General features: G+C 47.1%; 1 protein-coding gene across 4 annotated transcripts; it reads right to left on the bottom strand.

Moving 5' to 3' along the window:
* Positions 1–1,689: 1,689 nt before the first annotated feature.
* GGT7 (gamma-glutamyltransferase 7) lies at positions 1,690–24,988 on the bottom strand. 4 transcript variants are annotated; one of them, XM_003983592.5, is made up of 15 exons: positions 24,765–24,986; positions 18,288–18,523; positions 17,771–17,922; positions 15,736–15,853; positions 14,818–14,885; positions 14,488–14,561; positions 13,978–14,174; positions 11,875–11,962; positions 10,254–10,381; positions 9,993–10,081; positions 8,184–8,333; positions 7,949–8,066; positions 7,121–7,258; positions 5,872–5,971; positions 1,690–2,183 (listed from the first exon to the last, which is right to left on the bottom strand). In XM_003983592.5, the coding sequence occupies exons 1-15, from the start codon at positions 24,931–24,933 to the stop codon at positions 2,020–2,022; spliced, it is 1,989 nt and encodes a 662-aa protein (XP_003983641.1). In that variant the 5' UTR covers positions 24,934–24,986; the 3' UTR covers positions 1,690–2,019. The 4 variants fall into 4 exon arrangements, with proteins under 4 accessions (XP_003983641.1, XP_019682175.1, XP_023107076.1 ...); XM_023251308.2 differs by having other exon boundaries at positions 2,121–2,183; positions 5,879–5,971; positions 24,765–24,988; XM_019826617.2 differs by lacking the exon at positions 1,690–2,183 and adding an exon at positions 2,427–3,129 and having other exon boundaries at positions 24,765–24,987.
* Positions 24,989–26,965: the final 1,977 nt, after the last annotated feature.

Below are 26,965 nucleotides of genomic sequence, written 5' to 3'. Positions count from 1 at the left end.
ATTGTGGTTTTGATCTGAATTTCCCTAGTGACTTGTATTGAACATCTTTATCATGAACTTATTGGCCATTTGAATATCTTCCTTAGAGAAATGTCTCGTCAAGTTCTTAGCCCAACTTTTCACTGGGTTGTTGAACTGGAAGTGTGCTTTATATATTCTGGGGACTAGACCTTTATCAGATCTGTGATTGCAAATATTTCTCTCATTTTGGGGGTTGTCTTTTCACTCTCTTGGTACTATCCTTTGATGCTCAAAAGTTCTTAATTTTGATGCATTTCAATGTATCTATTTTTTTCTTTTGTTGCTTGTGCTTTTGGTGTCATATCTAAGAATCATGGCCAAATCCAAGTCATCAGGATTTACTCCTATGTTTCTAAGACTTGTCTGTTTTTTGCTTTTATATTTAGGTCTTTTATCCATTGTGACTTACTATTTGTATGTGACATGGGGTAAAGGTCAAACTTCATTCTTTTGCATGTGGATATTCAATTGCACTAGCACTGTTTGTTGAAAAGAGTATTCTTTGTCCATTGAACGATCTTGGCACACTTGTCAAAAATTCAGTTGATCATAGGGCCACCTGGGTGGCTCAGTCAGTTGAGCATCCAATTCTTTTTTTTTTCTAATTTTTTAAAATGTTTTTATTTATTTTTGAGACAGAGAGAGACAGAGCATGAGCAGGGCAGGGGCAGAGAGAGAGGGAGACACAGAATCCAAAGCAGGCTCCAGGCTCTGAGCTGTCAGCACAGAGCCCGATGCGGGGCTCAAACTCACAGACCGTGCGATCATGACCTGAGCCGAAGTCGGAAGCTCAACCGACTGAGACACCCAGGTACCCCGAGCATCCAACTCTTGATTTCAGCTCAGGTCATATCCCAGGGTCTTGGGGTCAAGCCCGGCATCAGGCTCTACACTGAGCATGGGCCCTATTTAAGATTCTCTCTTTCCCTCTGTCCCCTTCCCTGCTCATTCTCTCTTTCTCCAAAAACAAACAAACAAACAAAAAAATTAAAAGAATCAATTGATCATAGATATATAGGTTTATTTCTAGACTTTCAATTCTATTCCAGTTATGCCCAGCCTCATGTCAGTACCACACTGTTTTGATTACTGTTAACTATGTAGTATGTTTTTTTCACTTAAAAAAAATTTATTTATTTGTTTATTTTTAAGTAGGCTCTAGGCCCATTATGGGGCTCAAACTCATGACCTTGAGATCAAGAGTCACATGCTCTACTGACTGAGCCAGCCAGGCACCCCTGTAGTAAGTTTTTAAATCAGGAAGCTTCATATCTTAACCAAGATATGAAGGAAATACCCAAAATATCTAATTTAGGAAACAAATAGTAAACAAATTGCTGTAGCTGCTTTTGTACTATTTCACTTTCTCCCACTCCCAACATAGCCAAATATAAATCAATCAAGAGCCATGGTTAAGCAATAGTCTTCTTTAATTCCCCTTTGCAAATAGAAGCCCCTGAGCTGGTCCCCACCCCCACCCCTACCCACAACCTGGGAACCCCCAGATGCAAGGCCCCACCTCAACTTGGTGGGAGGAAGAGGGGAGCACCCCCTCCCCAGGATGGTCCATTTAAAAAATCCTAGTCATTTAAGAAATGAGGCTGGGGACAGGAGAAGGGAGCTGGAAGACAAGGTCCAGGTCAGGCCAGATTGGAGATGTTGGGGTTGTGAGGACCCTTGAGAAGGTTTTGCAAGCACATCCCTAAGCTGTGGGCCAGCATGGCTGAAGGAAAGGAGGCAGACAGTCTGACTCCTCAAGGCCCTGTCTGCCTGGTTGTGGACACTGACACTCACCACCACCACCGCCACCACCACCACCACCACAGGCCTCTGGATAGAGAATTTTCCAGTTACTCTCGGATAGGGTTTGTTAAGCATCCCCTCTGGCCCATGATCTGGGGCATCCCTGGGGTTCCCCTGAGACCAAACCTGGGAGAAGGAGGGACTCTAAGAACATGCAAAGGTGGGGAGCAGAGACCCCCACCCCACCCTGCTGCTCTACAGGATGGTGGCTCCAGCTGCGTCTGGGCTCCGAGGGTCTTTCACACCAATGATGAAGTTGTTGGTTCTCCGGCTGCCATGGACCCAGGATAAGACATCTACCTTCTCCACATGGTGACCCCTGGCTTCCAGGAACTCAATCTCTTCCTCTGTGAACTCACCTGAAAACCACCCCCCAAGATATACACATTCAGAGTGTTCAGAGCACTGGCGCAGGAGTCCTGTGGTCAGACCCGAGTCGTGGTCCTGGATGCCCCACTGAGGAGCTGCGTGACCTTGGGCAAATTGCTTTACCTCTCTGAGCCTCAGCCTCCTCATGGATAAAATACGGATTATATGAAAACAATACACAACGTTGTTATAGGGATTAAAGGAGATAATACACAGAAAGCACAGAGCTCAGAGCCTTGCATATAGTATGTGATCGATAACATACGGTCATTCTTAACATTGCACAAAGGGCTTTGAGCTCTTCATCTCTAGCGGCCTAGGCCAAGCTGCCATCATCACTTGCCAGGATAGCCAGGATGCAGCCATTACTGCATAGCCCACTGACTGGTCTTTCTGGTTCCAGTCCTGCTTTCATACAGGTAAATGGAATCCTTTTAAACCATTAGACCACTCACCTCCCCTTCTCAAAACTTCCAATAGCTTTGATGACTCTTAGAATAAAATCCAAAGTCCTTACCAGGGCCTCTAAGGCACAACATCATCTGGGACCTCACTACCTCTCTAAACTCTTGTCCTCACTTCTTTCTACTCTCTCCCTTGCTTACCTCTGCTTTAGCCTCCTTGCTGCCCTCAGGTAGGCCAAACATGCTCCTACCTCAGGGCTTTGCACTTGCTGTTCTATTTGTCTAGAATGTTCTCCTCCTAGATAGTCATGAGACTGGCTTCCTTACTTCATTCCAATCTTCAAGGAGAACTTACCTGACCGCTATCTAAAGTAGCAGCCCTATCATCTTTACCTTGCTTTATTTTCTTTCAAAGTGCTTATTGCTACCTGTTTGTTTGTTTGTTTGTTTACTATGCCTCTCTCCATTAGATTATAAGCTTTTTGAAGTCAAGGATGTTGTCTTGTTCACTATTGATCTTCAGTGCCTAGAACTGGGTGAAGACATAGAAAATGTTAAAGTATTTACTGGATAAATGAAGAAATCCCCACCCTCTTACATAAGTTCAGGTCCTCACCATCTCTTGCCTGGCCCATTATCCTAGTTGTTTCTGTTTCTCCAACTTAAATTCTCCCCTCTTCAATCCATTTCCCCTACGTAAAACATATGAGGTCTATCCCACCTCTACTCAAGTGGATGGAAACCATGCTTCTTAACATGGACCTCCATGATAAGCCCTGTAACCTCACCTACTACAGCTCCTCAACAAAGATACGGTTTTCTTATTTCCTCAAATGGGATAATCTAGGGTAGTTCTTGAGGTAAAGATACAATACCGAATAGCATTGAATCACTGAGTCAGAAATGTATTTCCTTTATGGGTCCCTTTTAATCCTTTGGATAATGGCAAGGACTAAGTTTTAGTATGGCCTCTAACATTTCTTTTTGTTTTTCAATGTTTATTTATTTTTGAGACAGAGTGCGAGCGGGGGAAGGGCAGAGAGAGAGAGAGACACAGACTTTGAAGCAGGCTCCAGGCTCTGTTGAGCTGTCAGCACAGAGCCTGATGCAGAGCTCGAATCCATGAACCACGAGATCATGACCTGAGCTGAAGTTGGACACTTAGCCGACTGAGCCACTGAGGAGCTCCTGGCCTCTAACACTTTTTTTTTTTAATTTTATTTTTTTAATTTACATCCAAATTAGTTAGTATATAGTGCAACAATTTCAGGAGTAGATTCCCTAATGTCCCCTACCCATTTAGCCCATTCCCCCTCCCACAACCCCTCCAGTAACCCTATGTTTGTTCTCCATATTTCAGCCTCTAACATATCTACAATGCCTTCTGGGGCAACAATATCCACCTAAAATCTAAAAACAGTTGGCTTTTCATAGCTATTTACCTTTTATTTGTGGCAAATGATGTTATTTTTTCCAATTGTGATTATGATATGAGATTTACCTTTAAAATACACTTACACTGAAAAAGAAGTACATGTATAGATATGCATATGTAAATAATGGTTTAGATGGTGTACAAATATGGCGAAATTCAAGAAGGTGCTGGATAAATTCTTAAGTTTAGGAAACAATGTCTCTAGTCCAGCAGGCCTCCTGGCTGCTCTCTGAACCATTCTTTCTGGCTTTTGCCCATTTGTCCAGAAGGTTCTTTACCCTTACATGCCAAATTCCTGCTCCTACTCCAATGCCCAGTCAGTTGTCACCTCCTCCATAAAGCCTCCCAGAAACCCCAGTGGATGAACTTTCCTTTGGCCAAGCCTACTCCTCATGTTCCTGTCATAGACCATAAGCCTCTCAAGGGTGGGTAGGATGAACCAACACCCCCCCCCAAGTAACTTAGTGTATGTACAGCCTCACATTCAATAGACACCAGAAGTTATTAGTTGGGATAGCCTCATTATCATCATTTGGGATCCAGAGTGTCACCAGCCAAACCACAGGCTGTGACTGCTAAGGATTTAGGTCTGTGGCTTCTAATGTGCTTCACTCCAGGAGACAGGCAGTAAAGAACAGAGTCTTTGTTATCAGCCAGGTATATATTCTAATCTCAATTCTGTCACTTACTGCTGATCTTTGACTACTTTATAACCTCTGTGGGCCTCAGTTTCTTTATCTGTAAAATGGGGATGATAATACCATGCAGGCAAGGACCATGTCTCATTCAATACTCTATCCCTTTTGGACTTGTATAATACATTGTCTGTTGTAATAAAAACCCCTCAAACCTGCACATACTTTCCCACTTACAAAATTAAGCTATGTTTGGGCACCTGAGTAGCTCAGTAGGTTGAGTGTCTGACTTCAGCTCAGGTCATGATCTCATAGCTTGTGGGTTTGAGTCCCGCATCAGGCTCTATGCTGACAGCTCAGAGCTTGGACCCCACTTCGGATTCTGTGTCTCCCTATCTCTCTGCTCCTCCCCCACTCACACTTGGTTTCTCTCTCTCTCTCTCTCCTTCAAAAATAAACATTAAAAAAATTAAAAACAAAAACAACAACAAAAAATAAGCTGTGTCTACAATTAAGCCCCAGTCATTCTTAAAGGAAAGTCCATTTTCTCACCGTAACCTATAAGGTCCATGATGTGGCCTCTGCCTGCCTCTCTGACCTCACATCAATTGCACTTACCCCAGTCTCCTTTCTACTCCTAAGACATGCCGAGCCCACTCCTGCCCTGAATTGCATCTGTTCCCTTGGCCTACAAAACCCGCCCCTGTTCTTTGCATGGTGGGGCTCCTTCTTACTCTTCAGATCTCAGCTGAAATGTCACCCAAGAGAAGCCTTCTCAAGTTATCAAATCAGTCCTATATGTCAGCCTGCAGAGCATTTATTTTGCTTTCTCATATTTCTTTGATTATTTCTTTTCCTGTCTGCCTGTAAATGCTGTATCCTGAGCATAATGCCTGGCACACAGTAGGTATTCAATACAAACTACTGAATGAATGGTTTGCAGACTGAACGACTGTATCTTATTTTACAAATGAGAAAACTGAGGCTCAGAGTGGAGACATGCATTTCCCAAGGCTGCACAGCCCGGAAATGACAGAACTGGTTCCAATCCCCAGATCTTTCACTGTTTCAAAGGAGTTCATTGGAAGAAACCAAACTCACTGGCAGGGAGTTATACTGGTATAGGTGGGGGAACCCTTGGGAGGAGACCCCTTCTCCACCCAGCTCCTTGCCCACCCCCTGGGGATCTCTGCTGTGCACTCACTGTCCACCTGCAGAAGGTTAGACTGCAGGTCTGGATGCAGACGGCCATGAGCCAGGCTGTCACTCAGGTTCCGGTTCAAGGTCAGGACATTCAGCAAAACCTGTGGGCAGCCAAGAGATAGAAGTCAGGGCTGCCCCAGAGATGGGGATTCAGGACTCCCCAGGTCTCACTCCTTAGCTGGACTTCTAGTTAGAAACCTTACACTAGGGGTGTCATCCGAACAGCCTCAGAAGAGAGGCAGGCCTGTGATGGCCATCCCCATTTCAAAGAGAGGGGGAAACTGAGGGCCAGGAAGGGAAAGTAACTCACTCCAGAGTTTAGAGAGAGCCAAGGAAGAGACACCACTAGCAGTCAGTCTCCTATAATCCAGCCCAGGGCTCTCCTCCCTTTTCCCTGGCCAGGACAGGGTTAATAGCTGGGGATAGTCTAGGGCACAGTGTGAGTACTTTTAGCTTAGTGGTTGTGTGGGTAGGCTCTCAAACCAAACTGCCTGCCCATTCTTAGTAAACTGGACCTAACTTCTTAACTTCTCTGGGTCTTAGTTTCCTCATATACAAAGTAGAAATAAGGATTCCTTCCAAAGTTGAGAAGGCTAAAAGAATTAACACATGTAACACCATTCCTGGCACTTAGTAAGAACTCCATAAATGTTTTCTCTTGTTATTATCTTCATTTTACATATGAGGAGACTGAGGTTCAGAGAGGTTAAGTGAATTCCTGGAGATCACACAGTTAGAAATTAACAGCACTTGGACTGGGGCCAGGGCTGTCTGCTTCCAAAGCTCAGGCTAATTAACTCACTACCTGCCAAAGTATGTGCCTGGCATATATATCAGGTGCTTAAAACATCTGTGTAACTGTTGTGAGACATTTTGGAGAACTGTAGGTCCTTCCTTTCAAAATCAGACCCTAAAGAGAGTTGCTTATCTCTTCAGATGCTGAGTAGAGGCATCATGGGACTTGAGGTTGACAGAACCTAGGCAGCCCAGATGCTATATCACCTTTCAGTTCCACTGGCCCATGATTTTCTATGCAACCTGGAAGACAGGGAGCTTCAGGGCTCCATTTTGGCTAAGTAACTCAGCATAGCCTATGTCCCTAGTATCCAGGATGAACTTGTAACAAAGCAGCCTTGGCCTATGTTTGCTGAGCTAGGGATGAGAACAAGACAGAGACATGAGGCACATCTACAGTCCAGGCCACAGCGTGGCTGCTGGCCACAAAGGGCCTACCATGGAGGAAACCTCACCTGGGTCAGGCCGCTAAGGCCCCGGGCAGCTCCATTGGCCCCCAGTGCGAGGTAGGTCCCACAGAGCCCCTCTGCCGGCCGGACCACAGTGGGCAGCAGGAAAGACAGTGGTCGCTTCCCTGGCTGCACCGAATTCTCCTGTGTCAGAGGACCGAGACCACAGGGGGATAAGAGGTGGGGTAAGTTTTCATGGGGGACTGGTCCCTTCCCAGGCCACAGTTTGCTGTCTGTGAAATGGGCAGGGTTCCTGGATAACTAAGGTGGATCATGGCCCCACTGAATTGCTATGGAGCTACGATGGGTGGCAAGGGAGGGGACCAAGCCAAGAAAGATGGCCAAGAGGAAGAACAGGATAATCTACACCCTGGTCATCTCTATCTGTCTTCATCCTGCCAGGGCCCCAGCTCACAGGATGTAAGAATACTAGCCTCCAACTAGACCATAATTCCTATCTCTTTCCTCTTTTGACCAACAAGAGGGCTGAGCCCCATCAGCTCAGCATCCCACAATTGTAAACCATTGTGCTGAAAAGTGCCAAAGAATCAAATGGGGGCTAATATCCTTATTGTACAGATGAAGAAACTGAGGCCAAGAGAGGGGGCAAGACTTTCCCTAGGTCATATAGTGAGACAAGGACAGAATGGGATGAAGTTTCTTCAGGCCCACCAGGCTCCAAGCCCCAGACTTGGGCTGGGAATGAAGTGGACACCTTGTTTTGGGTTCCTTTATAGAAGTTCCTAGAGGAAGTAGGGAAGGAGGCACAGTCATACCGCTACACTTTCTACCTAGCCTCAAGGTTCTCAGGGGAGGAGGGAAGCAAGGCCCTACCAGGCTGGGAGCAGAGTGGTTAGCAGTCCTGTTGGGCCAGGAGAAGTCTAGCATCTGGCTGTTGAGCAGGATCCCCGAGGGAGTGATGAGGCCACTGCCAAAGGGCCGGTTCAGGGAGCTGGGGGTGGAGGTTGGGCCAGGTGAGCCCTGAGGCCGCCCTCACCCCCATCCAGCCCCCAACCCTTCCTGGTCCAGACGATCCCCAGTGCCAGGTTCTGAGTCTGAGCTGGCATACCTGACCATGGCCACGATAAAGTCATCAGGGCCCATGATCAGCACCTGGGCAGCCGTGGGAGCCCCATCCAGCTCGTAGACAGGCAGGAGTGGAGCAGGAGCCGCCTGGGAGTCATTGATGTGGCCCCGGAGGTACGCAGCTTCCACCTTGCTGAAAAGACAAGGGGCAGGAGATGAATACACAGCAGGCTCTCATTACACCCCACCTACCACATTGTGACGCCTGTTTGTGCAATTTGACTAATGTCTGCCTCCCCCACTGGACTATTAGGTCTATGAGAGCAGAATCTCTTATTCTGAACATATGGGAAATATTCAGGAAAGTGTTATTGGACTGACTGAATTTATTTAGGTGTCATTCAGATTCCCTCCTAGAGCCAACTTTTATTTAGTGCTTAAACCAAGAGTCTTTTGGTTACTTGACTTCATTTACTCAGTTAATCCTCCTCTTGAAAGTACCTGGGGCATAGTGGATGCTCACATAATATTTGTTTCGAATGAACAAACAATTCATTTAATCTAATGTTTTTAGTTTGGAACTGAAGTTTTATTAAGAGTTTAGTCAGAGGAGAGTTTTATATACAGGGATCTTTAGTTACTATTAGAATTTTGTGGGGGAAGACTTGGTATATAAACCCTTAGTAACTATTTATTGGATGAAATTACTTGAATGAATTTAATATAGGTGCGTGTGTGTGTGTGTGTGTGTGTGTGTGTGTGTGTGTTAGAGCTAAATTGAAAACAACATGCAACTTTCCAGACTTTTTAAAGTTTGACAGAGGGTTTCTTAATAACTGTTGGTTTGGTTATTGTAGTTGATTAGAGAATGACAAGTTACTAAGGATTATTAAAGATTTTCATTCAGTTTTCAACCATAAAGGCTGGTGGCCGCACAGAAGAGGCAGAGAGGGCTTTGTTTGTTTCAGGTGGATTGTGTGAGGGGAGAGAGGCTTTGTTTTTAGACTTCACTCTTATGGCTTTGAACTGCTTATTGATTTTGGTTGCTGCTCTTTTTGCTTTTTAATTATAAGCTATTCATTTAGTTTCATTGTTTCCAACTCAATTCATAGAGTTGTTTGAGTAATAAAACAAATTTATGTTAAGTATATTTTTGGTTTCTGGTTTTTTCCTTAGCTAGCCTTTCGGTCAGGTATAGTAGCAATTACATAGTAACCGTTCTTACCCACTCATATTGCCGGTTACTACTATTAATATTTGTTGAATACTTATTATGCGCCAGACAATGTGCTCAGTGCTTTGCATGTATGACCTTATTTAATCTGTACCACAACCTCATGAGGTTGGCACCATTATTGTTAGGCCCCCTTGTGGAAACAGACTTACAGAATTTAAATTTGTCCAATCCTGTACAGCTAGTGAATGGTGAAGTTGGGATTTGAACTGAGTCAGTCTGACCAGGACCCACAGTCTTACAATATTATGCTGCTAATGTGGATACATTATAGTGTATAATGTATATATAATGTAAAAATTCCCATCACCTCCAGTAATTGCTTGGAGATTTTTCATTGTTATTAGGCTTTCTTTTTCCACTCCAAAGGGGGCCTAGATGGGCCCCAATAGGTGCCCTGCTAGGGTAAAAAAAGTTTTGAGGGCCAACTCATTGTACAGATGGGGAAACTGAGGTAGGTGCAGGGTGAGGCAACCAGTGTCACACTATGAGTTGGAGCTGAGCTAAAATTGACTTGGGACTCTAGGTCTTCTTGCTTTACCAGCTGCTTTTCATCTGATCCTTTCCTCATATCCACCACCACTTCTGCAGCCCTGAGGGTCCTGCCCTGGGACCCACCTGAGCATGTCATCCATGCTCTCAGTGATGGTAGAATCGTAGACAGGATCTCCCAGTCTGCTGGCCAGGGCTAATGCAATCTTCAGGGTCTGAAAATATAATAGGGGTGTGGAAGAGGCTGCCAGGCTCCTCCCAGGACCCACACTTTTGATCCTCATGTGAGAAAACCTGGAGGTGATTTAGTCCTGCCCCACGGCAGTAACCCATCCCCCCACTCCCAGTGTACCAAGACCCAGGGCAGGGTGGAGGGGTCGGCCTTGCCTCTGCCACCCAGTGAAGAGCCTGTTCCCGGGACACCAGGGTGGTAAGATTGAAGCCTTCAAGGATGTTGAGAGCACTGATGAGGGCAGGCCCTGTATGCGGGGGTGGGGGACTGAGAACCAGGTGGCCTGGAAAAAAAATGGAAATGACCAGATGGCAGGGGAGGGGTCAAGGCATCTCCATATCCCACCATCACGTAGGCTGAGACCCCTGCACTGAACTCCTCATCAGACAGGGAAACTGTGCTGAGAGGCAAAGTATTGAGAGGCAAAGGGACCCACACAAGTTCACATGGCAAGTCAAGGGCAGGGCCAGGACTCCAACTCAGAACACTGGTCTTCAGTTTCCTCTTCTGCACAAGGAAACTAAGGCTCAAGAGAACTGTAGTCTGCCCAGAGGCACATTGCAGGCAGAGCAGGGACAGGTGTCCAGATGTCCAGAACTCCTTTTAGCTCCTCCCACAGACCAGGATACTATTCAGGGCCCATCATGGTCCCACCCCTAAAACTTCTTGGGAGCAGCAATCTCCTCTTCCTATTTGAGGCCCCTCTTATTAGATGTCTGGACATCAAAGGAATAATGATAATACCTGACATATAACATTAACTGATTAACTCATTTAACCCCCACAATGGGTAATGTTATCATCCTCATTTTACAGGTGAGGAAACGGAGGCACAGAGAGGCAGCTGGTCCAAGTTTGTAGGAGACAATCTCAAGGTACTGGCATTGGCAAGAGAACCCAGGCTAGGGAGGGGATTTGTAAAATCAAATAAGAATTCAGCATCCATTCTGATCAGGGCAGCTTCTGATAACACCTCATCAAATCTTCATGGGCACCCCTCAAGGGTACTATCTCCATTTTTAGGAGGGAACCACAGCTCACAGTGGGAAGTGACTTGTTCAAGGTGAATGGGACAGCTGGTACTCAAACCCAGGTCTTCATACACTACCACCTCTGGTAGAAGAATCAGGCTAGAAATTGAGGCCTGGAAACCTGAACTCAGAGGTAACCCCTCCTGGGGTTCCAGGTGATCCAGACCTCCAGGAGGGGAGAGAACCTGAGAACCTTCTGAGGGACCCAGGAAACCACCACTTTGGGTTCAGCAAACATGGATTTCATCCACATCATAGGCTTGGCTTTTGGGATTCCTCTAGTTTTGAGTTTGGCAGGTTAAGTTCCATTCTGTCCCTGGGCCTCAGTTTCCTTTTGACACAATGAGGGGACAGGTTTATAATTGTCTTCAAAGGTTTGTTCAATATGAATTTAGATAGACTCTGGCCTTATGAATTCTTCTTAGGAAGTACACAACAGTGAGAGTGGGGCTGAGGCAACATAGAGCCCAAATCAAGAAAACTTATGGCCAGAACCCCAACTTCGAGGCCTGAACTTTTGGCCAGACCTCCCTCCCCATATCCTAAATACTTGGGGTAACTGACCCCATGACTACTTCAGAAGGTGGGCTGGCTCTGGCTTCCTTCAACAGTTGGCTGGCCAGGCAGCTCACTGCCTCAGTTTCTCTCCTGTAAAATGGGGAGGAATCTCTAGGCCAAAAGGAGGTGGCCATGGACTGGGAGGCTTCTCCTGAGCAGGGACCCTGAGAGCTGGGAGAGAGGTCACCTCTGTAGACGCCACACACAGGATTCTCCACGAGGGCACTGTAGTTGCTGAAGTCCTCCTCAGTTATGACACCCCCTGCATGTTGAGCCTAGAGGGGAGAGAATGACCCCATCACAGCTGTGATCCACACTCCACAGTGTAAGCATATGGGCTTGGCCTATGGTATATGCTTGGAATCAAAGGCAGATCAGATGTTTCTAACTTTTGTGCCTTCTGCAATTTCCATCATGGCCTTTATGGACTCCATTAGCCCTCGGGACCCTACAGAAAAGAAAGGGGGAAAAGCACTACCACTGAGTACCTGCTATGTACCAAACATTCTATGAACGACCTCCTTAGATTGGCATTCAAGGCCCTTTGTGACCTGGCCCCTGTCCAATGCTCCCACCTCATGTCCTGCTATTCCCCAGTGACCTCTGTACAGCTACCTGAGTGAACTACAGTTCCTGAACTCATGACTTCATGGCCTTGCACATACTACCTTCTCTGCCTATATAAAATGAACATTTTCTGGGGTACTTGGCTGGCTCTGTCAGTAGAGCCTGCAACTTTTGTTGGGGTCCTGAGTTCAAGCCCCACATTGGGTGCAGAGATTTTTTTTTTTAAAGGAATATTTTCTACTTAAAGCAGAATTTGCCTACAGATATCAAAACTGAATTCTTCATTTCACTACAATTAACTAAAGCTACTCCAAAACCATGAACTCTGGATGATTCTGGTAGGAATGACCCTCATTGGATGTAACCAAGCATCTATTGACCAATGAACCAACAAACCTATGGGCTCATTCCATCCTTTCTAGCATGGTAATTTTCATTCCTAAATTAGCATAACCACTAGGAATCCTCAATCTCTCTCTCTCTCTCTCTCTCTCTTTGTAGTTTTAGTACTTGAAACCCCTGACTTTTAATCCACCCTTGGTGAACTACACACTGAAGTTCTATACATTGAATGACACACACATCATATGTGTTCATTTGTTGGTCAAATTTTTAAACTCAACTTTGGTGTTTTTTTCTTTTAAAGCTCTGATGGTCTTTGTTAGAGTCTCCTTCATCCCCTTCTCCAGTATATCCAGGTCTGGCTAATCAGAGCATTCCTTTTCCATGCCAGTGACTGGTTTGGGAATAATCATGAGACCTATGATAGGCCAATGAGATACAAGCTGGAGGTTTTTGCTTTAACTGTTGGAATGAGAAATGCTCTTTCTCTGGGATGGTTTGCTGGAAGGATGGCTGGTGAGGAGTAGGTATGGAAAGGATCTGACAGAGAGTGAATTCAAACAGAAGTAGAGTCATGACAGAGAGACAGACCAAGGCCTCACAATGTAGATGGAGCTGTGGACCCAGGAGACCTAAAGCCAGTATTCTCCTGGACTTCCCAGTTAAGTCCATTTGAGATGGGTGTCTATCATATAACCATACCTCCAGTGCCCAGCACAGGGTCTGACGCAGAACAGGCACTCTATGAATGTAGAATGAATGACACATCTATTCAATTCCCATAACTATATGGCAGAGATACATATAATCACTCCAATGGTACAGATGACAGAATCACAGAGTTGGTGTGTATCCTCATCTTGAACATAATTTTCCATTAGGAGTTTTTAACTACTGACAATAGTTCTCAGAACCCATTACTGCCTCAGACTAAGAGTCTCTGTTGGTTGGTAAGTCCTGATAGTCACCAGTGAAGGAGGGGTTTCCCTCAGTCCCTAGAAAACCCAAGAGCAGGGTGAGCTTGAGGGCTCAGGGAAGCTGAGGCTGATCCTGAGTCTCCACCAGGCCTGGGAGGGACAGGACAAGACTCTGCACAGGTTGGCACCAGCCCTGGGGGCCCAAAGGTACCTCTTTCAATCAAGACAGAACAGTTCTCTCATCCCAGGGGGTTCTTTGTGCTGCATCCCAGTTAACTGCTCTCACCCCAAACAACCACTAATCTGATTTCTACCACCAGAGATTGGTTTTGTCTATTCTACAATCTCAAGTAAATGGAATCCTCAGTAAATATATGTAGAAAGAAAGACCGAGAAGGAAGGAAGGGGAAGAATACTCCTGCAGTAGGGTCCTTCAGGGCAAGGGGAGCTCCCCACATGCTCACCTCAGCCACCATCTCCAGTGTAAGATTGCCTCCTGCGTAGAAGGCGGTGGGGCCAGAGGTGCCCAGCACATCCAGCACTGCAGCCAGGTCAGGCCGACGCAGCAGTGAGCCAGGTAGTGGCGGGTGGCCCAATGGCAGGAATGTCTCACGGAAACGCTCAGATGCATTGGGCGGAGGCTGTTCGGCCAGGGCTCGGGCTGCAAGCAGGGACAGGAGGCTGGGCTAGGGGCTGAGATGCACCATAGATGAAGTGGCTGACTGGCTGGCCCTAATAGTTCTGGCCCCCCAGAAGCCTGTTATGGGGAAGATGTGGGGGGGGGGTGTATATGGGCCCTTCCCAGATCCCCTCATTTGAGGCTGCATCCCTGTGAGAGTAGGATGGGTGGGGAGGGAGCCAAAGGAGCAAACTGGAAGAGAGGTGCTTTTTGGCTTGGGCCCCAAATCTCAGAAGTTCCTTCTCCCCTTCCCATCAACCTCATGCCTTCCCCCCAACCCCCAGGCCCCACTGACCTAGATCATGGGTCACGTTGAAGCCATCTTGGGCCACAGCTGCTGCGAAGGCCAGGACTTGGGACCATGGCAGCCTGGGGGGGCCGGAGAGCAGGGGGTGGAGAAGGTCCTGGGGGGAGGAGGAGGGGTCCTGGGGGAAACTTAAATCCCTGATTAGGGAAAACCCAGAGACTGGAAGAGCAAGGGGGTTCCTGGGAAGGAGAGTCCTGGCAAGGGAAGGGGATATTAGGAGGTGGAGTTGGGAAGGAAAGAATCCAAGGAAGGTAGGAGATGGCCACCCAAGGAGAGATGCAGGCAGGGGCCCCTGGTCCCCAGAGGGAGGGTCTTTACCTGCCATAGAGCTGGTGAGCTTCATGTAGCCCCTTCACCATTCCGGGGACCCCCACCAAGAGCCCAGGCTGGGCGAGGCGGGCAGGTGAGGGAGAGAGGAGACCAGGTCACTGGAAGCGGGGGGCTGGGCTGAACTCCGCAGAGCCCCAAGCCAGGGATGGGGGCTGGCACAGGGGAAAGACACAGGCCAAGTATCCCAGAGGAGGGACAAGCTCTCCCCGGCAGGCATCCCTCCCATTTCCCTGACTTATTATCAGCAAATGCAGAAAGGCGTCCTTTATCTAGCATAGTTGGGGGATTTATAAATTAAGCAAACCCTTTTAAGAGCCAAGACATAACCAATTGAGACAGAAACCTGTCTGTTGGATTATATCTACTCCTGCCTTTTAAAGTAATGGACAAGGGACTTTCATTTAACCTTTTCGTTATCACACTACCATTACTCAGCTGTGATAACTCAGGCATGTGTTTGGCTTTTGTCACTGCACCAAATAACTATTTTTCCAAATTTTTCTATTTTTTCCTTTGCTCTCAGTGGATAGTGGGTTTGCCTTTAGCAGTTCCTCTTTAATTTTCCAATAGGTTGTGGGCTGGGAAAGTTATAGTCAACAAGCTTAGAATGGGAAGTATGAGATATAGTGCAGGAACTTTGCGATGTCTCAGGCTGCTCAGGTTTCCAGATAGGTGAGGTCGCCAGAGAAGTGAGGTGTTGCTGTATTGCCTATTATCAACCATCCAGATCTTTTGGTTCATTATTTTATTTTGGGAGCTGCCTCTCTTCCTCATAGCCTTAAGAGCATCCTGCTTAACTCTTTTTCTCATTTCCACTGTAATTACTCAGCAAAGTAATGTTTCGGTTAGCAGAAGGGCAATAAAGGGAGATGCCCCCGGACTCTCTCTTCTCACCAGCATCCCCACCTTGGTTTCCCAGGATCTCTGCAGGGCCTCTTCCCTGAGGGCCCCTGGTGCAGACTCCCGGAAGTCAATTAGGTGGCTCTCATTTCGTCGGATGTCATGTACCAGCATCACGCCGCCACTGGGAGAGGCACAGAAGGGGGAGGTTGATAAGATGCTACCCCTCTAAACAATTAACCTGCCACCTTCAACCCCCAGTGGTGATGGCTAAATCTGTAGGCTAAATCTGTCACCTGGAGTCAGATGTCTGAGCCCTCTCCCCAGCAGGGATTCAGAGACTCAGCTTCTGTAAGAGGGTGGGGGAGTGAAATCAAGGGGATTGGGGACCCAGAAACCATGGACCTCGTCTAGCCTGTTACTGGAGACTTTAATCCCTGATTAGGGAAACCCTAGAGACTGGAAGAGCAAGATGTTCTACCCCCTGCCCCCACCCTAGACCATAGCTGGACCCCTGCCAGCTTCCTGCACCTGCCTCCATGGTATGCCTCTGCTCCCTCTTCCAGGACTGAATTATGTAAGGATAGACTGTATACAACCAAAAGGGGAATTTCTTTGGTAGGGCCTGCAGGGCTGGTCTTGCAGGAGCCAAGATATGGACTTTGTCAGCTTGTCCCTTTTCTGTGACTTGTTTCCATCTGAGATGGAAGTTGCATCTGAGATGGTTGGCCTGCAGCCAAGTAACATAATAAAGAAAGCAGGAGAGATAAACAATAGGGAGTGGCAGGAATTATGGCCAAGTAGAAAGCACAAGCCCCATCATGCTATTTAGCTCCAGACAATTGTAGCCATGTGGGAATGCGGGCCCAGTGTTACTGAGGCTCCTGATTGTTAAAGAGATGTTGGAAATATGGGTTTTTATGAAATTCTCAACTTTTTAACAATAGCAAGCAAATTAAAAAATAATTTTTTTCAATGTTTATTTTTGAGAGAGAGAGACGGAGACTGAGTGTGAGTGGGGGAGGGGCAGAGACAGAGGGAGACGCAAAACCAGAAGCAGGCTTCAGGCTCTGAGCTGTCAGCACAGAGCCTGACATGGGGTTCAAACTCATGAACCATAAGATCATGACCTGAGCTGAAGTTGGATGTTTAACCAACTGAGCCACGCAGGTGCCCTGAACAATAGCAAACAAATTTTAAAAACTTTAAGTGTGGGAGATGCTTGGGTAGCTCAGTCAGTTGAGTATCCGACCCTCAATTTTGGCTTAGGTCATAATCTCTTAGTTTGTGGGTTCCATCCCTGTGTTGGGCTCTGTGCCTGCTTGGGATTCTCTCTCTCCGTCTCTCTGCCCCCTCCCCACTCTCTCTCTCTCAAAATAAATAAATAAACATTAAAAAAAAATAAAAATTTAAGTGTGGAAAACAAACTAGTCTGTGTGTTGGTATGGCCCATAGGTGGCCAGTTTGTAATCTTTGTTTTAAGAATTCTTAGCCTGGGGACACTTGGGTTGCTCAGGTGATTAAGCTTCATACTCTTAATTTCTGGTCAGATCATGACCTCATGGTTTGGTTTGTAGATTCCAGCCCCACATGGGTTTGTCCTGACAGAGGGGGAGCCAGCTTGGGATTCTCTCACTCTCCTTCTCTCTCTGCCCCTCCCTGCTCTCTCTCTCTCTCTCTCTCTCAAAATAAATAAACTTTAAGAGTTCTCAGCCTGGGGTATATTTTTGGAAGATAGAGGTTCCATAGCTTAACCATGCTCACAGGGATTTGTTTTAAGGATTTGTAAACCCGAAAATTAAAGTATCCCTGTGTTAACTAGTGACAGTATACCCCCACCAGAGTAGTTTACAAAAGTCTAGTTACAACAAAGTAAAACACAACAAAACAAAACAAAAACAAAACAAAACTCTTCTGAAAATGCCTCCTCTGACTCAGGTAAGGAGAAAGGGGTAAAATTGGATGTAGAAAGGCAAAATGCAAGGAGTTGGGGCCTAGCTGCCCCTCTAGTGAAACCTAAAGACCCCCTAGTGAGGCCTACATACCAGGACACAGAAGGAGGCCTGGGGGAACCCAACCTCCACAGCTGGGAGCTCCTTACCCGCCCAGGCCAGAACTGTGTGGAGCCACGATCCCCAAGCACAGGGCTGCTGCCACAGCGGCATCCACGGAAGATCCCTGTTTACTGAGCACCTCGATGCCCAGCGATGTGCAATGGGCAGCATCAGTCACCACGGCACCCTGGTGAAAGATCTGGGAAGGGAAAGGGTTCTAGGTGGGGGCAGTAGGAGACCCCTGCCCCCTTAAGGCACCTCCACCAACCCCAGAATCTCCGCAGGGGCTGGGGGTGCGAGGCCTGCCTTCTTGTCCCCTAGGACTCTTTCCATTATTGCCTCCAGTGCCTCTCACCTGATCAGGTGCCTTCCTGGCTCTGTCCTCCTCATACCTTGAGCCCCTCCCTTTGGGACCTTCCTCTCCCATGTCACTGTCCTCTCCCCTTTCCATTTGCTGACCTCCTCCTTCACTCAGCCATTCCGCAATCCCCACGGTCTCCTCAAGAACTTCCTCACTCCCTCCTCTTCGGTTCCCTCCCTCTGGCCCTCACGAAACCCCCTCACCTGAGGGTCCCCGAAGTAAATCTGCATGACAAGCGCCACAGTGACACCCGTGGCAAAAGTGAGGCAGGCCGTGACGATGACTGTGAGCCCGTCCTGGCGGCAGGAGCACTCGGCCGCTGCCGCAGAGAACGGGTCCTTGCGTGTCTCCCGCAGCGGCGACCCATCCTGGCTGCCCATCTCCGACGATGTCGAAGGCAGCCGCTGCAGCCGCGCAGACTTCAGGAAGGAGTCCGGGTCTGTGGGGTGGCAGCCGGGTAGGTCTGGGCACCTCTTACCTGGCCCTGCCCGCCTGGAGGGCGGGGCTATTCTGCATGACCCTCTCCCCGCCCCTGTCAAGCAAACCCCACTAGACGGCACTGCTCGCCCTTTTAGCATCTCCCCAATGCACCCCAAAAGGGGGAAGCGGCAGTCCCGGCTGGAAAGACAGGGACCCCCATCTAGGCAGCAGGAAGCTGGATGTCTGGCCCCTAGGCGAAACTTCCTGAGAACCGAGACCCACCCAGGGACCCAGGACCGAGACCCAGGACCCAGGACCCAGGGCCTAGGGCAAAGAATACTTTCTGGAGTGCAAGGGGTTTGAGCCCTCCCTGGAAACTAGATCCTGCCCCAGCTGGGGCCAGCTTTCTTTGCAAGGAGGTAGCTATATAAACTGAATGAACAGGCCCTGGCTTCCAACCTTGCTTGGCTTACCCATTCACTCACTCAACAAATATGGAGGGCCTGCTATGGGTCTGGCCCTCTGCTCAATACAGGGGAAAAGAATAAACAGTTTCTGCCCTCATGGAGTTCACAGACCAGTGAAAGAAAAGAAAATAAACAAACAAAGGAGTATATCATCACAACTTGTGGCAAGTGCTATGAAGGATGAAATGATAGAGAATAATGGTGCACGTTGAAGGTTGCTTAGCTGGGGAAATCAGGCAAGGCTTCTCAGGGGAGGTGACTTTTAAGCTGAGAACTAAGGGATGAGAAGGAGCTAGCCATCATATGTAGAGCAAGGGGTGAGTGTGTGGAGTGTTCTAGAAAGGAGCAGCAGGCACAAAGGCCCTAAGGTAGGAATAAGCTTGGTACATTAGAAAAAAGTAACCAAGGCCTGAGTGGCTCTGATGTAACGAGCAAGGGGAAAGAGTGGTATGGTGGAGGCTAGGCCAGGTGCACTGGGTCTTGTGGGCCTAGTGAGAAGCTTGGATTTAATCCTAAGAACCATGGGAGGCCATTGCAGAGTTTTAAGCAAGAACTGAAGACATCTGTTTTGTGTTTTAAAAAGATTCCTTTGGCTATCTGGAGAATGAATCTGAGGACTGACTATAAGAGTGGAGCAAGCTACTACTTGCTGGCTTACTATGAGTAAGTCCCTTCAAGCCACAAGCCTCGCTTTCCTCACCTAATAATGGAACTAACCCCTAACTGGCCAAAATGGGCATAAGGATTCCATGAGATGATTCTACCAGGCATCCTCTAGTTACTTCTATCCCCCTTCCACGTTGGCCAGGGCTGAGGCCCTCTTCCATCCCATAGTTTTCCTCCTTTGGGTCATATTAGCCTTGAAACCAGTTCTCTAAATGGCCTATAGGTCCTGGGTGTTTGTGAACAGTAAAAAAATAACCTGGTACCTTGGCCTTAATACCCTTGCTGTATGTACAATGCGTTTTAAAAAGTTCATTCATTCAATAAATATTTTGTGAGCACCTCCTACTATGCACTAGGAGGATAACCACTTTAAAAGTCTGTGGGATAATATTGAAAACTAAGTGTTATACTTTCCTGTTTAAAATACTATCATGGTTCATTGATGTCAACATGATGAAAATCCAAGCTCCTTGACCAGGCATTCAAGGCCCTTCAGAATCCATACTTCCCTCTTCTGTGTAAATAAGAAACCACATACATATATAGATAATTTTTAGAAAACGTTTATGGTGGTTACTTCTGGGGAAAGATACTGAAGGTAGGAATGAGATGGGGTGGGAGAATTTCTTGTTTGAAATTTTTATTACATATATGTATTTTTTTAGTCAATACATATAAATATATTTTTAAGATTTTATTTTTTAAGTAATCTCCACACCCAACATGGGGCTCACACTCACAACCCCGAGATCAAGAGTCTCATGCTCCACTGACTAAGCCAGCCAGGCACCCCTAAATCAATACATATATTTTTATTTTTATTTTATTTTTTAATTAAAAATCTTTTTCTTTTAAAGTTTATTTTTATTTATTTTGAGAGAGGGATAGAGAGCAAGCAGGGGAGGGGCTGTGAGCACAGAGCCTGAAAATTGTTTTCTTGTAGGGAGAGAGAAAGAGTGTGTACACACATGAGCTGGGGAGAGGGGCAGAGGGAGGGAGGGAGAGAGAGAGAGAGAGAGAGAGAGAGAGAGAGAGAGAGAGAGAGAGAGATAAGCAGGCTCCATGCTCAGCAAGAAGCCCAATGTGGGGCTTGACCTCAAGACCCTGGGATCATGACCTGAGCCAAAATCAAGGGTTGGATGCTCAACCAACTGAGCTACCCAGGAACGCCCATATATTTTTAAATAAAAAGGAAAAATTGTGGGCAGATAGGAATGGAGAAGAGAACTTTTACTTTTCTTCACTTTTTTTTTTTTTTTTTTTACTATACACATGTAATTTGTTTTACATTTTTTATTCAAAAAAAGAAACTTGTCTTCTGGAAGCCTCCCTCAGTTGATCATGCTTGCCTCTACTCCACAGCACCAGCACCACATAGTCTTTAAATAAAACTGGAATTCATTCAACAAACAGATGTTAAATACCTACTGTGGGCACAGAACTCTCCTTGGTCCCTGGAGGTTTCAAAAGAAGTGCAGGAAATGGTTTTGAACTTATATTTATTGATGCTGACTATATTCCAAGCTCTTTATACATGTTCCCTCACTGAAGCATTCCCATAACTTTATGAGATAGGCCTATTCTCTCCATTTTGCAGATGAGGAAACTTGGGACTGGGAAAGATGACGCTGCCCACTTAAGGTCATAAAATGAATAAATGACAGAAGCAAGAGTAACTCAAAACCTCCTTTCCATTGCTCCACAAGGCAGGAGCCATTTCCACACTCAAAAGCCAACCTTATAAGCTAATTCTAGTTGATGCTTGTCCTTAAATATGTTTTCTCCAATCAGCTATGAGGGACCAGGAGGTGAAGGTGATATGGTTTCATTAGAGTTAGATTCATGCAAGACTTTTTATTCCACCAGTCAATCATTAAGTTATTCATTTATTCAACAAAAATATTTACTGAATACTTTACTGTGTAAGCACTAGGGCAATAAAACCATTGATTTTACTGATATGTAAGAGCAACAGCAGGACACTGGGAAAAGGTTAGTTTGGAATCAGAAGACATAAGTCTTTTGGGAGAAAGATGATGAGTTTAATTTTGGTGATCCTGAATTTGTGGGACATTAGCAGTTGTCTGGAGGCAACTGGCCTAGTAGGCATTTGATTTTTATCTGCTTAGATGCCATTTCCATTCAATTTTCTTTTAGAAAATACCATCTCCCTTCTCTCATTCCTCATTTTCTCATTCCTGACCAGAGTGAGTATATGACCTAGGTCTAGCCCATCAGAATAGGTACCTCTATACAGTAACTGGTTCAGGGACAGGCATGTGACCAGCACCAGTTCAATGAGACTAAAACTTAGTTCTATTGCTGGAACCATTGGGAAAGAGGAAAGCTTTCTTTCTGCCTAGATTGCTAAGATAGTACGAGGTAAACCTGTTGCTGCTGGGGACATGTTGACCCACAAGATGAAAGCCAATTCCTTTTTAGGTGCCTTGATCCAGCTATACTTGAGGCCCCATATCCCTGGATTTTTCAGTTATGCTATCAAATAAAATTTTCTTTTAAGATTAGCTCAGTTTTAGCTGAGTTTCTGACAAAAGAATACTGAACAGAGTTGACTTGCTAAGTCTAGAGCTCAGGAAAGATATTTTGGCTAGAAACTGAGTTCATCTCTGGCTTGCTTATTCCTTAAGGGCAGAATCATTAAAGATTTTTGAACCAAGGAATGACATGACAGAAGTTCAAGGTAGTGGATGGATTGGGGTTGGGGAGGCAGAGGGGAGGAAGAGGCAGGTAGTAGCTAGAAGCCTATGGGTAATACAAGTAAGAGAGGATGGTGGCTTAGTCTACAGTAGTGGTAGCAGGATGATGAGATGGAATCTGCAAGATACTTGGAAGGACAGAGAGCATCTGATCACCATTTGGAAATAAAAGGAAGGAAGGAAATCATGGATAGCTCCTGGGCTTCTACCTTGGAGACTGGACGAATGGCAGTGTCACTAATTGAGAATGACATTGGGGGAAGGGCAGGTATGGGGAAGAGATGATAAATTCAACATAGATCATGCTGACAGTCAGGCACTTGCAGGACATCTAGAGGCAGATGCCTGCGACAAAGAGGAACACATGGGCCTGAAGCTCAGGAGAGAGTCAAGAATTTCCCCAACCTTGGAGTGGTCACCATTTAGCTCTACTTTTTCCAGGGTCAGTTGTAGGGTACCTGGCACTTGGTTCTGGGGAGTGGCAGGCTAGAGGCTAGTTGGGTACAACCAAGGTCCTGGTTAAGAGGATGGGGCAGTGCCAGTAAGTGGCACCACCAGGTTAATAACATAGGAGATCATGTTAGCCAACAGGCTAGTCCAGCTGGCCAAAGAAGCCTTGGGGCCTAGAAGTTGTGCTCTGAGACAAAGCATTGAAATGACTACATAGGTATGATGGTAAGAGTCCTTGGAATTTTAGTGTACAAGTGTGGCATAAGGTGCAGGTTCCAAGAAACTCAGGTGACAAGGGTCTCTGTTGGAGTTTTGTATAGATGAGGGCAGAATCTATATTAACTCCCCAAGGTACTCCCTCCCCTGCTAGTCTTTCATCCTGAGATCTCTCTCATTCATTTATTCATACAACAATTTTTATTAGTGCTTAGCACTGTGCTGGATGGTAGAGAAAGGATGGTGAACAAAACAGTCACGATCCCATCCTCATAGGGCTTACAAATATGGAGTAATCACATGACTGCTCAAATAATCACAGGTTTGATAAATGCTAAGACATTTATAGGGAGCTAGGAGAAAACATGTCAGGGGTTTTCCAATCTCTAGGTTAAGAGAGATAGACATCCCCAGTTGAGCTAGAAGAGGAAACTAAGGCCCAGGTCAGGATAGGACTGCCCACTGTCATACAGAGTCAAGCCAGTGATGAGATCAGGAGTGGCACTCCTGACCCCTGAATAAAGGACATAGTTTCAGGCTGTTATCCACCAGGACACGTCTTCCCATTACTCTTCCTGTTACCTCCTGATTCCAGGGTTACTCCCTCTGGAAAAGAAGTTTTGATCTGCAGCTTGGACATGTGATGTCCATAAGCCTCCCCCTCCAGGTAGGGTACAGTCTAGTTAGGTTGGCAGGGGCTGTGAGTAAAGGCCAGATGACTGGGAAGTTGTGGAGGGGGAAGAGTTTGGAGCTTTCAGCCTGAGAATAGCTACAGAAGGGTCAGGCTGGAGAAGGCTGGGTCAGAGAAGCAGGATCTGCCTGCCAGGCTGGTAAGGGAGAGGGCTCAAGTGCAGGCACTGGGAGGAAGACAGAGTTAAGCAGAAGGATGCTCTAATGCCAGGAAGTGACGTTGAGGGAAAGAAGGACGGGGGATGGAGGATGAAGAATGGAGAGGAAGATAGAGCTGGGCCACATGGATAGGAGGCAGAGCCCTAGGGAAGAAATGCTCAGAGACCTCTTGGCCCTCAGGTCTCCCCCCTCCCTACTCTTGCCCCTTGCAGTCCCTGCAGAGGGCCAAGAACACAGTAAAATTCTGGAGCCTGCTTCCTAGGGGGCAGGGTACCTTACTAACATCCTGGCCTGATCCATGGCTCCGGGAGGGGTGAGGTAATCCACAAGGCAGAGAAGGCACTCTGGTCTCCAAGGACTCTGAGAGGTCATGCAGTCCATCCCCCTGTCTCCCAATACCTAGCCCTCACAAACAGACGGGAATCATGCCCTCTGTACCCCTCTGGGGACATGAAGAGATCCTCAGCTGCTCCCTAAGGTCTCTCCTTCCCACAATCCTTGGCTGTGGGAAGTTCTTCCCAAGACCTAGCCTCTACCCATCCTGCTGCAGTCTGTTCTCTGTGACTAAAGAACGGCCTCTTCTGGGTGATCACAGCTGTTTCTTAGCATCCTCCCTCCAAAACTCCTTCCTTTTTAGTTGGTTCTTCCCAAGAGGTAACCCCAATCCCTGCTACTGCAATCCCTGGCATCATTCTTCCCTGTCGCATCCTAAGCCTCCAAAGCAGAAATGCATCTCCAACCTCACTAGATAATTAACAGAGACAAGGGAGAAGAAGGGAGGGGTCCAGGAGGAAGGGGATCAATTAGGGAGATGGAGACTGGAGGTGATGCTCCGCGCAGATGAAGGAGGACCGGGGACGTCCCAGGGGGCAGGGACTGGGCCAGCGGGCCTCACCGGTATCGGGGTCTCCCAGGAAGGCGTCCTCGTCCTTGCGGCCCCTCAGAGGGGCCGCGGGCGCCGGCTCGTCCTCCGGCAGCCTCGGGAAGCTGGTGATGCTCATGTAATCCACGGGCGAGTAAGCGCCCAGGGCGCTCTCCTGACTGGCCTCGTTCTCCGCCGCCATCCTCGCCCGCGCCCCCCAGCAGCGCAGCGCCTGCCGGAAGTGGTGCGGCGGGGGCGAGGGGGGTGGGGGAGGGCGGGGCCTGAGCTCTAGGGCAGCCAGGAGGGGGCGCCTCACCACAACCCCCGCGGGCGTAGGGTCTGACTGCACACCCCTCCTCCACCTAGCGCTGTCAGCCTGCAGTCGACCTGCAGGTGGACAGTGTGAGTGTGGGATCATAGACTGGGATGGAGTCTCTGGAATCTGAATATTTACCATCATTTTAAGAGTTTTTGATGTGGTTCTGAAAGGATACTTGGAGAGAGAAATAATGGTGGTGATGGTATGGCAGGAATTGAGAGGGAGGGATAAATGGGAGAGGAATGGGTCTCTGTAGTCTAGTTGTCTGGGTTCTATTCCCTGTGCTACCACTTATAAACCATGTCATCTTAGGCAAGACGTTTAATCTTCTTGAGTATCAGTTTCCTCATCTGTAAAACAGAATAACTATTCATCTCAGATGGCTGTGAAGATTAAATAACATGTCAGAAAATGCTTAGTATAGGACGTGGCACTTAATAAATGTCATAACTATGATTATTGTTATTATTTCCTTAATTTCTTGAATTGTCATCCCATCCAACCCAATCCATCCTCTTCCTACCCTGAAGAGTTCTGACTACACTATAGTTTGCATTACTACCCCATCTCTAAGGATGGGGGAGGGAAGTTCTCTCTCTTATGAGGCCTCTTTTCTAAACTTCCATTACACAGCCCACAAACAAGAGGGAGGGGGGTGCTGGTGAAGCCCCTGGGGACACACCCTCTCCTTCCGCAACCCCAGGATCCGGGCTCAGAGATAAAAACCAGGACTATTTGAAAAACTGCTGTGGGACCAGCAGCTGCAGTGCCATATTTAGACAGCAGAGGACATCAGTGTATTGAGAACAGCTTTAGGACTTAGGAGAAGGGCTTGGAGAGAAAAGAGAACTGGGGGCTGAGGAGGGAGGGAGGGGAAGAGATGACTGTCTATACTAGGAATGTGTGCCCATTGCGTGTGCCTTCCTTCCTACAGAGAGGTTCATATCTCCTCAGTGAGGTCTGTAGGGCTTGTGATGCTTCAGGGAAGTCTGATCCCCCTTGTAGTCTCCACTAAGTGAGGTCTGTGATCCCTTAGTGGTGTCCATTTCCTCAGTGTTGTGAGAGGCCCCTTAGCTGGGTTTGAGTCCTCTCAGTGGAGTCTATGTCTCCTTAGTAAAACCTATATCTTCTCTATCTCCTAGGAGGAAGTCCATGTCCCCTCAATAGAATCAGAGAACTTCAATGCATTTTATGTCCTATTTGCAGGGTGCACAGCCCTTCAGTGAGATCTGAGATCCCTCAGCAAATCTGTGCTCCCTTAATGGAGTACCTTCAGTAAAGTGTGTGTGCCTTTTCAGTGCAGTCAATGCCTTCTTGATGAATTATCTGTCTCCTCAGTGGGGTCCATGTCCATTCCATGAGGTTTGTACCCTTTCAGGGAGCCCTAAGACTCTCACTTTAGGATTGAATAGGCTCTGGATCATAGGTCTGGTGGTGGGGAGTTTTTGTTTTTTCAATTTAGGGTGTTCTGGGCTTGTGGTTAGCTGGACAAAGAACAAAGGAGAAGATGGGAAGATAGCCTGGGCCAAGTGGGGTCACAAGCCCTGTGTAGGCTTCAGGGGGTGGGGGCTGCCCATTTTGACCCTCAGAATCACCCTTGGAGTTAGATATCTAAGGATCCTTCCTACCTTGACAGCCATTCTGTGAACTGATGGGTGGGGAGGGCCCTTCTTGGTGGTGAGTGCAGGTAGGAGATAGAGGGTCTTGTCTGGCCTCTCCTTTCTGTAGTAGAAGGGATGGAGGGAAGTCAGAGGTAATTGAGCCCAGTTGTGACAAGTAGGAGGGGTTTCTTGGTGAAGTAAAAAGATTGGGAAGGAAAGAAGGGTGAGTTTTCCTATTTTGCATAGACTTTAGTGTTTTACAAGCATTACCTTCAGCCTGATGAAGGGGAGTCAGGAGACCTAGGTTTGGTCCT

Source organism: Felis catus, chromosome A3 (genome assembly GCF_018350175.1).
Source record: "Felis catus isolate Fca126 chromosome A3, F.catus_Fca126_mat1.0, whole genome shotgun sequence".
Lineage (NCBI taxonomy): Eukaryota > Metazoa > Chordata > Mammalia > Carnivora > Felidae > Felis > Felis catus.
Note: the sequence above shows the minus strand (reverse complement) of the source record. Positions and strands in the feature narration are given on the sequence as shown.